The sequence below is a fragment of the Piliocolobus tephrosceles genome, chromosome 13, assembly GCF_002776525.5.
Source record: "Piliocolobus tephrosceles isolate RC106 chromosome 13, ASM277652v3, whole genome shotgun sequence".
Classification (NCBI taxonomy): domain Eukaryota; kingdom Metazoa; phylum Chordata; class Mammalia; order Primates; family Cercopithecidae; genus Piliocolobus; species Piliocolobus tephrosceles.
In genome coordinates this window covers 60,419,053-60,434,203 of record NC_045446.1, presented here as the reverse complement: position 1 = coordinate 60,434,203, position 15,151 = coordinate 60,419,053, and the positions used below count along the sequence as shown (strand labels likewise).

Sequence of the window (15,151 nt, the reverse complement as noted above, 5' to 3'; positions counted from 1 at the left end):
AACATGTTAAGTGGTATCATTATTATCTTAGCAGTGTTCTATTACTCCTTGAATTCGCCCCTTCAAAGCCCCTTTCCACTGCATTCTTAATTCTCAGTTTCATAATCTGATAGTCTCTCTTTTTTTTCTGAGACAGTCTTGCTCTGTTGCCCAGGCTAAAGTGCAGTAGCATGATCTTGGCTCACTGCGACCTCCGCTTCCCAGGTTCAAGCAATTCTCCTGCCTCATCCTCCCAAGTAGCTGGGATTACAGGTGCCCATCACAGGCCCAGCTAATTTTTGTATTTTTAGTAGAGGTGGGGTTTCATCCCGTTGGCCAGGCTGGTCTCAAACTCCTGACCTCCAGTGATCCCCCCACCTCAGCCTCCCAAAGTGCTAGGATTACAGGTGTGAGTCACTGCGCTTGGCAGTCTTTTAATATATCTTAAATTTTTTTAAGATGATTTGGGAACTGAACTAGAATATTTGGAAGCAGAATAGTCCCAACTTAAAAAAAATGGCTGAAAGGCAAGATGAAAGATTCAGATTTGATAAAAAAAAGAATTTTCTTTGCCAATAGAGCCACAGGAATTAGTCTGGTTAAGACTGCTTCTAAATGAAATGAGAAATGTGATGTCATTGTCCCCAAGCCCCAGCTCTCTACATCACTGTGACCTGGGATGAGGGAGAGGTGACACCTCAGCCCCAGTTCTCAAGCTTAATTTCTACACTGGCCCTCAACTACATGCTCTCTTTTGCACTCCAAAGTTGCTCTCTGAAAAAAAGTCTGAGAAACTCATTTTCATCAGTTCAAAGAGGTTTCCTGGGGCATTTCCTGGGGTTTTGGTATGTTTAACCTTCAGTGTTTGGCTCATTGTTGAATGAATCCAGGGGTTAGCTGAGGAGACCTTTGCAAAAGCCCCAAACTGTGTTTAGGGTGTAACTGGTCTTGGTTGAGGAATTCCTATTGCTGATGGGACAGGGGCTTCTCACCTCTCTGCTGTTCAAGGTGAGATTAAAAATAAGGAATGAGCTTCCCATCTCCATCCAGTCCTGCTTCAGTCACTACTGACTCAGCATTGCCATTCAGGTAATGGAGCACCTGGGAACTAAGGGATTCCAAGATGCTCCTTTGGAAAGGCTGAAAGAGGGTAAATATGGGTGAGAAGAATTTATGGGTCTCTTCTGTGAGCACTTCAGAGGGGATGGACTCTGAGTCCCAGGCGGATTGATGATCTGCTAGTCTCAGCTGTGAACTCTTAATAAGGAATTAGCAGACAGTTGAAGTTACATGTCTATGGATTTTTCTGGACCCCAGATTTACATGCCTGGCATTCTCAGGACCTGGGGAAAAGTGGAGACCGAGCAGGGAGGTCTTTGCAGAACCACTGGATGGGGCAGCAGCAAACTCAAATACACAAGTGTTTGCTGTAAACAAATGACAAACTCAGTCACTGGAAATTGACAGCTGTCATTCTTTAGTATTGTTTCTGGCTCTTAGCTGTATAAAGAGGCAAAGAAGCTTGGTGGAAGGAGTGTAGACTTTTGAATAATGCTTCACTACTGTGTTTTTTACAGGGACAAAACTCAGTGTGGAAGAGCACTCTTGAGCACTCTCTTTAAGTCTTCTACACTGAGTTTTTTCCTTGTACAATGAAGATTAGGCTATGTTCCCCCAAAAGTGATTGTAAAGATTAGTGTAACATTCATAAAGCACATATTAGGGTCCCTTGAGCTCAGCAGAATTGACACAACATTATACAAGGTATGTGACTTGCAGTCAGTTGGAAGACACACTCTGCCTGTCTGAGATGCCTGCTGGAGCCACACAGAGAAGCTGTCTTTCCCTCATAGACATTATTGTTTTCACAATACCTTCCCTTCCTCAAAAGAATGCACACCCTCCCATTTAGGGCAACATAGTAGAATGTGGTAATGGCAACTCTTTCACAATCACCCACGGTTTATGTTTGTTTTTAGTCCTTAGTTTGAATGGACTTTTTTGTATACAATTACAGAACACATTCACAATTTATGAAAAGCAACAACAAACATTATTATAAAGTCGTGGTCATGTGTTTTGATATTCCAGAATAGTACATTAACCCCCTCTCATATTGAGCCTTTTCCACATGGTAATTATGGTGTAGCCCAATAAACAACAACCAGCCCACTGTTCAAATGTCATGACTAGTTCCTCAGTAAGGAATCCAGCATTCACTCTCTCTTGTTACCAGTAGCCTCTACCCAAAACACGTTGCCCATTTTCCAACAACATAACTTTACATATTTGGAAACTAGTTAACGATAAGGAAGTCCAACTCACAATACAAATAAAGCTCACAAAGTGTTTTCCATTGCAACTTGATGAATACACAAGCATTGCTAACATGATAATTATTTATTAATTGTGTGATTAGAACATGACAGTGATGTGAAGGAAGAGTTATTTTTTCGACTTTCTTGATGACAAACCTAACTCTTAACCTTATATAGAATTGTGAAAAATGCAATATCAACAAATGAAGTTTACGGTTTAAGTTTGGTGTAAAAGCATGTTCTGGTGGAATACTAACAGGTACAGGTAAATACTACTTAGCAAAAGTAAAAGTGCTAGTTTGCAAAATTAAAGAACTTACACAGAATGTAAATCAAAAGGTTTTCTAGGGAAAAAAAAGCCAATTAAACTGAATAATGTATTTAGTGCTTTAATAACAATGGGATTATAACTAGCTTAATGTGCTAAATACTAGATTATTCTCTTTATTGTGTGGTAACATGGAAATTGATCAGAAACAAGGACTTGCCGCCTGATGAGGAACAATACCTATTAAGGTGAACGTTTCTGTTGAGATGTTTGCACTGTGGGATGAACTTTGAGTGTTTCTGCAGAATCAGAAACCTGTTTGGTTCTGCCAGATTTTCTTACCTGGCTATCTTTGTTATTTTTAATATTCTTAATATGTCATGTAACATGTTCTTTCATAGTAGATATGTTTTAGAGGCACATATTGAAGTTAGAAGTTTGGAAGAACAGAATTTGTATAGAACAATTAACATATTTTTATAATAATAATTTTCAATAAAATAATTGATGAACTTATATTACATATCTGTAAAACGTTATCACTATACACCTTGCTAATTTAATAGAATGTTTTGAATTTTATTTCCTATCCAAAAAAATCCACACATAGGAAGTTCATGAATTCAGAATCTAATTTTTCATTAAAGAAAAAAAAAATGAGTTAGGCCAGGCGCGGTGGCTCATGCCTGTAATCCCAGCACTTTGGGAGGTTGAGGTGGGTGGTTCACTTAAGGTCAGGAGTTCGAGACCAGCCTGGCCAACATGGTGAAACCCTGTCTCTACTAAAAATACAAAAGTTAGCCAGGTGTGGTGGTATGCACCTGGAATCCCAGGGACTCAGGGGAATGAGACAGCCAATCTCTTGAACCCGGGAGGGGGATGTTGCAGTGAGCTGAGATTATGCCACTGCACTGCAGCCTGGGTGACAGAGTGTGACTCTGTCTCAAAAAAAATAAATAAATAAGAGAAAAGAAAATAAAAAATGAATTAAATTTAACTATAAATGTATAGAATAAATTGTTGAAACTGGCCACTAATTAAGCATTGAAGATAAATTTTTAAAATATAGCCTACTTGGCTAATTTTTTAAAAAATATAAAAATAATTGTCTTGAAAAGGACAAAATTTCTCTAAAATCATTTCTTTTATTCCTATTAACAGACCTTTGGGAGACAAGTTAACCTACTACAAACATTACAAAAGCAAAAGCTAATACAAACACACGTAAAAGTAGTTTAAATATAAATTATAAATTATTGCCAGGAAGTAGCACTGTCATCAGTCCAACCCGAATTAGATAAATTAACAAGCAAGATGCAAGTTCACTTGACATAATTTTAAAGGTTGACATAAATTGTATTCTTTCACTTGTGTGTCTAGACTTTTAAGATGGGGCTTTCACTATTTTACTTATAACTTTTTCATTTAACTATAATTGCAGAATGACAAAATTTCATATGTCTAATATAAAATCTAAGTCCTCTATGTTAATCGCCCATATGCACACTTTCAAAGAACAATGTGTGCAATTTTGGGGAGTATTTTAATTATTTTCTATGTTTTCTTATACTGGTTATACTTATTGAAAGCTTTTTATGTCTTTTAAATATAACAGTAAAAGTGAGGCTTGAATTTTTTTGCAACTCTGTAGTGCTTAATTATGATAAGCATTTTTTCATATGTTTGCTGGACACTCATATATCTTCTTTTGGGAAATGCCTGTTCATATTTTTTGCCCATTTTTAATGGAGTTTTTTGGGTTTTTGCTTGTTCAATTGTTAAGTTTCTTATACATTCTGGATGTTAGACTTTTGTCAGATGCATTGTTTGCAAATATTTTCTCCCAGGATCTTTGTTTGCACTATTAACAGTTTCTTTTACTGTGAATAATCTATTTAACATAATTAGGTCCTACTTGTCAATTCTGGGTTTTGTTGCAATTGTTTTTGAGGACTTAGTCATAAATTCTTTCCCAAGACCCATGTCCAGATGCTGTTTTCTATGTACTCTGTTAGGATTCTTGTAGTTTGAGGTCTTACATTTAAATTTTTAATTAATCTTGACTTAATTTTTGTATATAGTAAAATGTAGTGTTCCAGTTTCATTCTTCTGCATATGGCTGGCCAGTTTATCCCAGCACCACTTAGGGAGTCCTTTCCTCGTTGCTTATTTTTGTCAACTTTGTTGAAGATCAGATGACTGTAGATATGTGGCATGGTTTCTGATTTCTCTATTCTATTCTATTCATCTATGTGTCTGTTTTTGTACCAGTACTATACTGGTTTTGTTACTGTAGCCTTAGAGTATACTTTGAAGTAAAATAATGTGATGTCTCCAGGTTTGTTCTTTCTCTTTAGGATTGATTTGACTATTCAGACTTTTTTTTAGTGCCACATGAATTTCAGAAGAGTTTTTTCTAATTTTGTGAAAAATTAAATTAGTAATTTGATAGAAATGTCATCGAATCTGTACATTGCTTTGGTCAGTATGACCATTTTAACAATATTGATTCTTTCAATTCATGAGCATGGAATGTTTTTCAATTTGTTTGTATTGTCTGTGCTTTCTTTCAGCAGTGTTTGTAGTTATTTATTTATTTTTTTTCTCACTCTGTCACCCAGGTTGGAGTGCAGTGGCGTGATCTCTGCTCACAGCAAGCTCTGCCTCCTGGGTTCACACCATTCTCCTGCCTCAGCCTCCCAAGCAGCTGGGACTACAGGCACCCGCCACCACACCCAGCTAATTTTGTTTTTGTATTTTTAGTAGAGATGGGGTTTCACCATGTTAACCAGGATGGTCTCGATCTCCTGACCTCATGATCTGCCCACCTCAGCATCACAAAGTGCTGGGATTACAGGTGTGAGCCACCATGCGCAGACTTTTAGTGCTTCTTTTAGAGATCTTTCAACTCCTTCATTGGTTGTATTTCTAGGTATGTGTGTGTGTGCATGTGTGGCTACTATAAATGGGATTGTGTTCTTGCTTTGGCTCTCAGCTTGGACGTTATTGGTATGTAAAAATGCTACTGATTTTTGCACATTAATTTTGTATTCTGAAACTTTAAGATGTTATTTATCAGTTCCAGGATTCTTTTGGTGTAGTGTTTGGGATTTTCTAGATTAAAAAAAAAAAAAAAAACATGTCATCATCAAGGAGAGATAGTTTGACTGTTTGAAGTTTTTTTTTTTTTTTTTTTTTTTTTCTCTTTGGATGCCTTTATTTTTTTCTCTTGCTGAATTGCTCTGGCTAAGACTTCCAGTATTATGTTGAATAGAAGCGGTTAGAGTAGCATTCTTCTTCTTGCTCTAGATCCCGAAAATGTTTCCAGCTTTTTTCTGTTCTGCATGATGTCGGCTGTGGGTTTGTCTTAGATGGCTCTGTCATTTTGAGGCATATTCCTTCAGTGCCTAGTTTCTCGATGGTTTTTGTCATGGAGAAATGTTGGATTTTGTCAAAAGCTATTTCTGCATCTATTGAGATGATTATACAATTTTTGCTTTTAATTCCATTTATGTGGTGAATCACATATGATTGATTTGCATATGCTGAAGCAAACTTGCATCCCAGGAATTAAGTGTACTTGATCATGGTGAATGAAATTCTTGATGTAGTACTGGTTTTCATTTGCTAATATTTTGTTGAGGATTTTTGCATCTATGTTAATCAGGGATATAGGCCCACATTTTTTGTTGTTGTTGTATCTTTGCCAGGTTTTGGTATCAGGGAAATGTGGCTTCATAGAATTAGTTAGAAAGGAGTATTTTCTCCTTGAGTTTTTGGAATAGTTCCAGTTGAATAAATATCAGCTCTTCGTTGTACGTCTGGTAGAATTTGGCTATAAATCCATCTGGCCTGGGCTTTTCTTGGTTGGTAGGGTTTTTTTTTTTAAATCACTGATTTAATTTTGCAACTTGACATTGGTTGGTTCAGTGTTTCAACTACTTCCTGATTCAATCTTGAGAGATTGTGTGTTTCCAGGAAACTTACCCATTTCCTTGAGATTTTCTAGTTTGTGTGTGTGGAGGTGTTCATAAGAGTCTCTGAGGATCTTTTGTATATCTATGGGATTGGTTATAATGTCACTTTTGTTTCTGGTTATGTTTATTTGAATCTCTCTTTTTTTCTTTTTAAATCTATCTAGCAGTCTATTATCCTTCCAAATAACCAAATTTTGATTTTGTTGATTCTTTGTAAGCCTCACATTATTCTTCTGAACACAGAAGCCACCTCTATTGTCATTGATATATGACATAAAGTGTATATTCAATATTTGGCCTAGATACAAGTTGCAGGTATCTGGATTAACATAAGGGCAAATGGGACAGAGGGGTGAGTAGAACTAAAATCCCAGGGGCTACTGAAATAGAACAACAAATATCCAAAGAATGGTTAGCTGTGGAAAGTCTAGAAAAGAAGATGTTAGGAACTTGTTCATTGATTCTTACAATTTGTAGAATACCATATTAGATTCTGAGGATGAGAAGATAAAGTAAGTCACAATTCTCCTATGGATAGAGTCTCTAGTATAAGAAATTGGGAATTTGCACAAAAGGAAGATACATAGGATAAGATCATTTGTGTGTTGTAAAGTTACCTACTGATTTTTAGATAATTACTATCTTTTAGTCCAAACCAGAACTTGTAATTTCATTCATGATCTAAGAATGGGACTGAAAATTTGCAATCTTCCTGACCAGAAAGAGTAATTGGCACCTAGGGCAGTAAATGTGAACTTGTGGGAAGCAAAACTGAGCCTAACCTGTTTTCTACTCCCATAAACCACAAAAATGCAGGAGGATTTTAAATGACAAACTGATGAGCTCAGGTTTAAACATAATGGGTCTGAGGTGAGAGTGATAGCAGTAATTAGTAAAGATACTAACACATTATTGTGAAGTATGTTCTTATACCTAGCTGGTTGAGGGATTTTTTTTTTTTTTATTGTGAAGGGATGCTAAATTTTATCAAATGCTTTATCTGAATCTGTTGAGATGATCATGTCATTTCTGTCCTTAATTCTGTTTATGTGATAAATAACCTTTATCATTTTGTGTATGTTGAAACATCATTGCATCCCAGGAATAGAACCTACTTGGTCATGATGTTTTATCTTTTTGATGTGCTGTTGGATTCATTTTGCTATTATTTGGGTGAGGATTTTTGTGTCTATGTTCATCAGAGATATTTACCTCAAAATAATAAAGGCTATATATGAAAAACCCATAGCCAACATCATACTGGACAGAGAAAATTTGAAAACATTCCCTCTAAGACCTGGAACAAGACAATGATGCCAATTTTTACTATTCCTATTCAATATAGTACTGGAAGTCATAGTCAGAAAAATCAGTCAGGTGAAAGAAATAAAAGGTGTCCAAATCAGAAAGGAAGAAGTCAAATTATCTCGGTATGCTAACAACACGATTTTATATATAGAAAACCCCAAAATCCTGTCAAAACTCTAGATTTAATAAATGAATTCAGTAAAGTTTCAAGATACAAACCAACATACAATAATCAGTAGCATTTCTATATACCAATAACAATAAAGCAGAGAACCAAATCAAGAAGGCAATCTCACAATAACTACCAAAAAATGTGCCTAGGAATACATGTAACCAAGGAGGTTAAATATCTCTACAAGAAGAACTACAAAGTACTGATGAAAGAAATTGTAGATGACACAAACAAATGAAAAAATAACCCATGGTCATGGATCAGAAGAATTAATGTTATTAGAATTGATGGATACACTAAAAGCCCATACTTCACCACTATGCAATATGTTATAATAAAACTGCACTTGTACCCTTTAAATTTATACAAATAAAAAAGACACTAACATAGCAGCTAATATTAGAATAGCATTTTACAATCTACAAAGCGCATTTATCCACATTTCTTAATCCTAGTCCTGATCCTATGAGCTGAGGAGGATCACATATAAAAACTAAAGTATAGCATAACCAGCAGAAAGTTTATATAGCCATAGAAATAAATAAACATTTCTGGGGAGGAGGGTAGAAAAATAATAGCAGATGATCGAGCCAGAGATAGAGGGTGAAAGGAGGAATGATGACTGTACAGACATCAGATTCTTTATCATTGGGGTTTCTTGGGATATTTGTCTTTCATGAGAGCCATTCATGTGTATTAGTGAAAATCATGGGTTTCAACACTTACCAGGATGAAAGGAGTGTGTACTTCTAAATTACCTCAACTCTGGCTGGGCGCGGTGGCTCACTCCTGGAATCCCAGCACTTTGGGAGGCCAAGGTGGGCGGATCACAAGGTCAGGAGATCAAGACCATCCTGGCTAACATGGTGAAACCCCGTCTCTACTAAAAATACAAAAAATTAGCCTGGCGCCTTGGTGGGCGCCTGTAGTCCCAGCTACTCGGGAGGCTGAGGCAGGAGAATGGCGTGAACCCTGGAGGCGGAGCTTGTAGTGAGCCGAGATCACGCCACTAATCTCCAGCCTGGGCAACAAAGCGATATTCCATCTCAAAAAAAAAAAAAATATCTCAACTCTGTATCGATTTATTTATTATTCCTTTCATAAACTTAAAAAATATTATCTCTTGGTCAATCCATGTTCTCAGCAACATGGAAATAACCAGAAGAGAATAACAGAATACTAGAAAATCTCCTGGTATCTGTGGCCAGTTTTGCAAGTTGGCACAGAAAGCAGAACTCTCATACAGTCAAATGTGTCTTAATTTTAAGTAACTAGATTTCACATCGAAGTAGACGGTATAATAGTGGTTACCAGACTGGGGAGTGGACAGGAGAAGCAAAGGTATTAGTCAGTGTTCAAAGTTTCAGTTAGTCTAGAGGAATACATTCTAGTGATCTATTGCACATCATGGTGATTAAAGTTATTAATAATGCATTGAATACTTCAAAATTTCTAAAAGAATAGATGTTAAATGCTCTTACCATAAAGAAATCATAAGTATATTAGGTGATGAATAAGTTAATTAGCCTGATTTAGTCATACAATTTATGTTTGTCAATTAAAAATTTAAAAATAACTGAAATGTAAATTAATTAAAACTTTAAAACACAACTAGAGTTTATAGCAACCGTAAAAGTAGGCTCTGATCTTCCCAGATTTTTTTCCCTTCATTTGGAGTCTATTTTCATAAGCATGAGGCTGTGTTTAATGAGAATATCACTGAACTGGGGGTGAGCAGATTGTATTCTAGCTCCATATTAATAACTTCCTTGCTGTGTGTCTTGGGAAAGTTATTTGTACTTTTTGATCTTCAGTTTCCTCTTCTGAGAATGAGATTTGGATAGCGTCAGTTGCATAGGATCTGGCCCTAGCCCTGCCCATTCCTCATGTCCTATCCCCTCCCTGGATCACTCTGCTGCAGCCACTAGGGCCTTATTTCTATCCTCAGTTCATGTCAAACTCTTTTCAGTCCTAGAGTATTTTCATTTGCTGTCCTCTCTGCCATTGTCCTTCAGGCCAGTTTTAATCCATCATCTTATTCAACTTTATTTTTTTCATTTGTTATATTAATATTTTTAAGCAATGAACTAATTTCTTTGTTTTATTGCTTATCACTCTCCCAAGAATACAAAATCCATGGAAGAAGGCAGAGATTCCTCATAATTCCAAATGCTTAGAACAATATCTAAAATATAGAAGGTCATCAATAAATAGTTTCCAAATGAATGGATGGTTTTCTTTTTTATAATTTAACTTTGGTTTTTAAGTTCTGGGGTGCACGTGCAGGTTTGTTACTTTGGTAAACTTGTGTCACGGAGGTTTGTTGTACAGATTATTTCATCACCTAGATATTAAGCCTAGTATCCATTAGTTATTTTTCCTAATCCTCTCCTTTCTCTCATCCTCTACCCTCTGATAGGCCCCAGTATGTGTTGTTCCCTCTGTGTGTCCATGTCTTCTCATCATTTCGCTCCCACTTATAAGTAAGAACACACAGTATTTGGTTTTCTGTTCCTGTGTTAGTTTGCTAAGGATAATGCCCTCCAGCTCCACCCATGTTCCTGCAAAGGACATGATCTCATCGTTTTTTATGGCTACATAGTATTCCGTGGTGTATATGCACCACATTTTTTTAGCCAGTGTAACATTGGTGGGCATTTGAGTTGATTCCATGTCTTTACTATTGTAAATATTGATGCAATGAACATATGCATGCATATGTCTTTATAATGGAACCATTTATATTCCTTTTTATATACCCAGTAATGGAATTGCTGGGTCAAATGGTATTTCTGTCTTTAGGTCTTTGAGGAATTGCCACACTGTCTTCTACAATGGTTGAACTAATTTACACTCCCATTCTCAGTGTATAAGTGTTCCTTTTTCTCCATAACCTCACCAGCATCTGGGTTTGTTTGTTTGTTTGTTTGTTTGTTTGTTTGTTTTTTCATGTTTTAGTAATAGCCAAAGAATGGATGATTTTCAAAACAGGATTTATTGGAGAAACTTTATTGTTCAAGTAGAATCTTACCTAAGTGCTTGATACACAAGCAAAACTAGGTAATATCAGGTCTGCTGTGATTGTGGAAAAATAAGACAAGAAACTTCCTTCATATAAGCCTTTAGATGCACCTTAAAGCAACCTCTCAGAATCCAGCTCTTTAGGATTGCCTCAGAAACCACTGGGATAGATCAACTCCACATTTCATAACAGTTTATGATTATGCTTCTAAGTTCCTTCTTTGATCTCAACACATAGTATTTTCTCAGTACCAATGCTTACAAAATTTGGATGCATTTTTCCATGGATGTGTTACTATATTGTAGTGTTCCCATCCTCATTCCCTCTCCTTGCTGTAAAATTGTGGCTTGCAATCAAGGAACTGCAGTATATAGAACAGAGTTCCACAGGTCCTCTAACTAGTGTGGTTACATTTGTACTTTAGTTTCTAAATGAGCTGGCTTGAAGTCTAATCTGTGTACTGTGAGAAGTCCAGCTCTTTACTCAAATCTCCAACTGTTTTCAGGGGTTATGTTCTCCCAGTACTACCTCTGTAGCTCACTTTCTTAATGTGTCTTGGGGTCTAGAAGCTACTCTCCTCTCCCAGTACCAAAGCCAGCAACCCTACCATTCATTGATCAATATGCTAATTCACTCATTCTCTTTATAGCACTGCTGATATAACATTATTTTAGCAGGCTTGTACTTAAGGCTCTTCAATTTTTCATATTGTGTGTGTATAGGGAGGAAACATTTAAAGGGAATTACAGTGAAACATAAAAGGAAGATAATTTGAATCAAATGTTATCATTAACATCCTAAATATCTACCTGATAATCCTCTCAGTGAGAAATTTCTCACTGATCTTTTCACTTTTATTCTCTCTTCCTCAGTGTTTCTGTTTTACTTAACACACTCACTTATAATAGCTGTGAATCTCAATTGCCAAATTTTTATTTCTTTCTCAATTTAGAGTAATTTCACTCTCTGTTTTTATCTCCTTCTTTCTGATCATATTCTGTACAGCCCCCTATTTCACAAGCAAAGAAGTCATCAAGGATTTCTTTTTATACATAGACCATCATTTTCATACAGATCATGCCACATTCTTGGCACATGAAAGCAACTTTAGGTAGTTCTTGCTTTAAATAGCATTTGTCATTTCACTCTTTCTACATTTCTGTACACTATAAGCTTATCCTAGTTATTCCATTGCCCAGTAAAACATCATCCTGTACCCTTAGTAGAAAACAAAAGTATAACCTTATCTCTGATCTGCTTGGTCTTCACTCCGTAAACCATGGGGTCAAGTGCAGGTGGGATAACAATGTAGAGATTGGCAAACATGATGTGGAAGGTGCGAGAGACATTGTGTCCAAAGTGGTGGGCAAGGATGGAGAAGAAGGCAGGCATATAAAACGTGAGGATGACACAGACATGAGAACCACAAGTGCTGAGGACTTTCTGGCGGGCATCTTGGGAGGGAAGGCGAAAGACAGCACAGAGGATAAGGGCATAGGAAACAGCAATGAGAATCAGATCTGAGATGACCATCATGATGGGAACACAAAAGCCATACCAGATATTGATGGAGATATCAGCACAGGTGAGCCAGACAACGTCTATATGCTCACAGTATATGTGGGGTGTCATGCGTGTCCTGCAGAAAGGCAGGCGCGTCAGCAAGAATACATCTGGCAGGATGATGCAGAAACTTCGAAAGGAGATGTCCATAGCAATCTTGATGATGGTCTTGGGAGTCAAGATGGTGATATATCTCAAGGGAGAACAGATAGCTACATAGCGATCAAATGCCATGGCCATCAGAATGGCTGAATCCAGGACAAAGCTGTAGTGAAGGAAGAACATTTGTGTAAGACATCCTGGGAATGTGATTTCACGAGCCCCCAGCCAAAGATACTGAGTGTTTTAGGCACACCAGCTGTGGACAAGGTGAGGTCAGTCATGGCCAGCAAGGAGAGAAAGAAGAACATGGGTTCATGAAGAGTATGCTCCACCTCAATGAGGTAGAGAAGGATGCAGTTTCCCACAACAGCTACAATATAGATGATACAGAAGGAAATTCCAATCCACACGTGGAATTGCTCCAGGCCTGGGATCCCTACCAGAATGAAGGGCCCTGGATTATAACTGCTCAGGTTGAAAATGATCATGGCAGATGCAGATGGCATAAATCTCAGCTCCTAAAGACAGAGGGTGAATAAGGATAGTTAGAGAAACTTGAGTAACTCTCAAACCTTCAACTAATTATCATTATGGCCTCCTGAAGATAAACTGACCATATAATTTGTCATCCAAAATAGAACCTGTTTGAAATCAACAAAGGTTAAAATTAGTAATAATGGTAGCAACATGCATAGACCAAGATTGTTCCAGATACAAGTAGATACATTATTAGTCTACCTGAAGAGAATCTTTTCTTTCTTCTGCCCCCTCTCCCCCAGTAGTTTATACAGCTACTCCAGGAAGCCTTCCAGACTGGTTACACTCTTCATTGTACACTGTTCTCCCATACAAGTTAACAAAGTACAGAATACACTTTTTCATGGTGGATTATAGCTTATATGACCTTATGGACATCATTATTTAGGATCTGCTTGCTCTGTTATTGCCCTCAAGACAACTGTTTGCTTCTCTTAAAGCTACCTGATGACTGTGGCTCTTAGATTTGTAAGATCAACACCCCTTTATTGCCATCTAAAAACCTAATTCAGTTCAGCAAACACCAGATGAGTTCCTACACTATGCTAGATAACATGTGTAAGCCAAATTTAAATTAGAAAAGTCCCTTATAGCTGAGGCTCACTAGCCTTTCTCCTCAAAAAAAAAAAAAAAAAGTCAGTAGTTTTCCAACACTTTATATACTACACAAGTGTATAATATTCTAATAGTGTGGACTTAGTGACACTATCAGTCAGGGTTTCTGTCCAAAAGAAGGACTGCGTTTTTGTGAACATACATCTATTAGAGAGACACATCGACCCAAGCAAGACACATACTCTCTCAAACACAGACCCTTAATATTTACATTCTCAGGCATATCCGGACCTACACTTATATTTTGTCATATCATTTTGCCGCCATATATTTACCCATACATAATCTACACAATTATAAGCCCCTTCTTCTCCCGTCTTCCCCCCACACATGTGCTGAGAATATAAACAAAACGCTTCATAATTAGATTTTGTCATTGTCACAGGTTTTGTAAATTCCTAAAACCTCTCCACTGGTCCTATACCTTCTTCCTTCCCTAGTAATGCCTCTACCCACCCCTCATCAAACATCCCATTTCATTTACATAGAAAGATATTTTTTATGCGTACAGATATTCCTTATGCTTATAGATACTCCTTTTGTGAGTAGAAAGACACTATATGTGTAAGTGCTACAGGTAATGAATCATACAGCAAGGCCAGGGGCTTCCAGAATCAGGACTAAAATGAGACTTGTGGTAGCCATATATGTCATATTCTTCACCTGAGAAGGCCAAGAATCATGTTTAAACTTATTCCTACTCCTGTATTTTATGTCCTTCTTGGGCCCAGCTCATAATGCTTTCCATTCCTCAGATCAGAACTTATTTTCTTCACTCGTCTTTAGGTAAAAAGAGACACATGATGCTTTCTCTTTATTTCTTACCCTTCCTTATCTATAGGTAAAAACACGTTTCTTACAACAACTCAAACCCTCCTCTACGGTGTCTCCACATTCTAGATTCTGAGAACACAGTCCAGACTTCAGAGGGTGAGTCACAGCTCAGCCCCCAATCTACTGAGGATTCAAGGCTTTCCTGCTCAGTCCACCTTCATCTTGATTCTCTTATCCACTGGGGCCATAGAATTCACCTGTTGCTAACACTAGAAACCTAACTAGGTTGTTCAGCCTTCATGTTGAAAACTCCTCTTCTATGCTGTTCACATACTCAAACATCATGTGAAAACTCCTCTTCTATGCTACTCACATACTCAAACAACATGTGGCATCAGCATACTGAAACTATATGTTAATACTTTGAATCACAGCTCTCCCATCTTGTCTGAGGTCATCCTTTACTCATACATACGTGAGGAAAGGTTTTCTTGAGTTTTTGTATTTCCATGAACT

At 37.2% G+C, this 15,151-nt stretch overlaps 1 protein-coding gene across 1 annotated transcript in view; it reads right to left on the bottom strand.

Annotated features, from left to right (window-relative positions):
* Nucleotides 1-12,087: 12,087 nt before the first annotated feature.
* LOC111540943 (olfactory receptor 52H1) overlaps nt 12,088-15,151 on the bottom strand; it is a 57,065-nt gene continuing 54,001 nt past the window's right edge. Inside the window, 2 exon segments of the mRNA XM_023209623.1 lie at nt 12,088-12,939; nt 12,942-13,227. Of these exon segments, the coding sequence (XP_023065391.1) occupies nt 12,251-12,939; nt 12,942-13,215 (963 nt within the window). The 5' untranslated portion in view covers nt 13,216-13,227 and the 3' untranslated portion in view covers nt 12,088-12,250.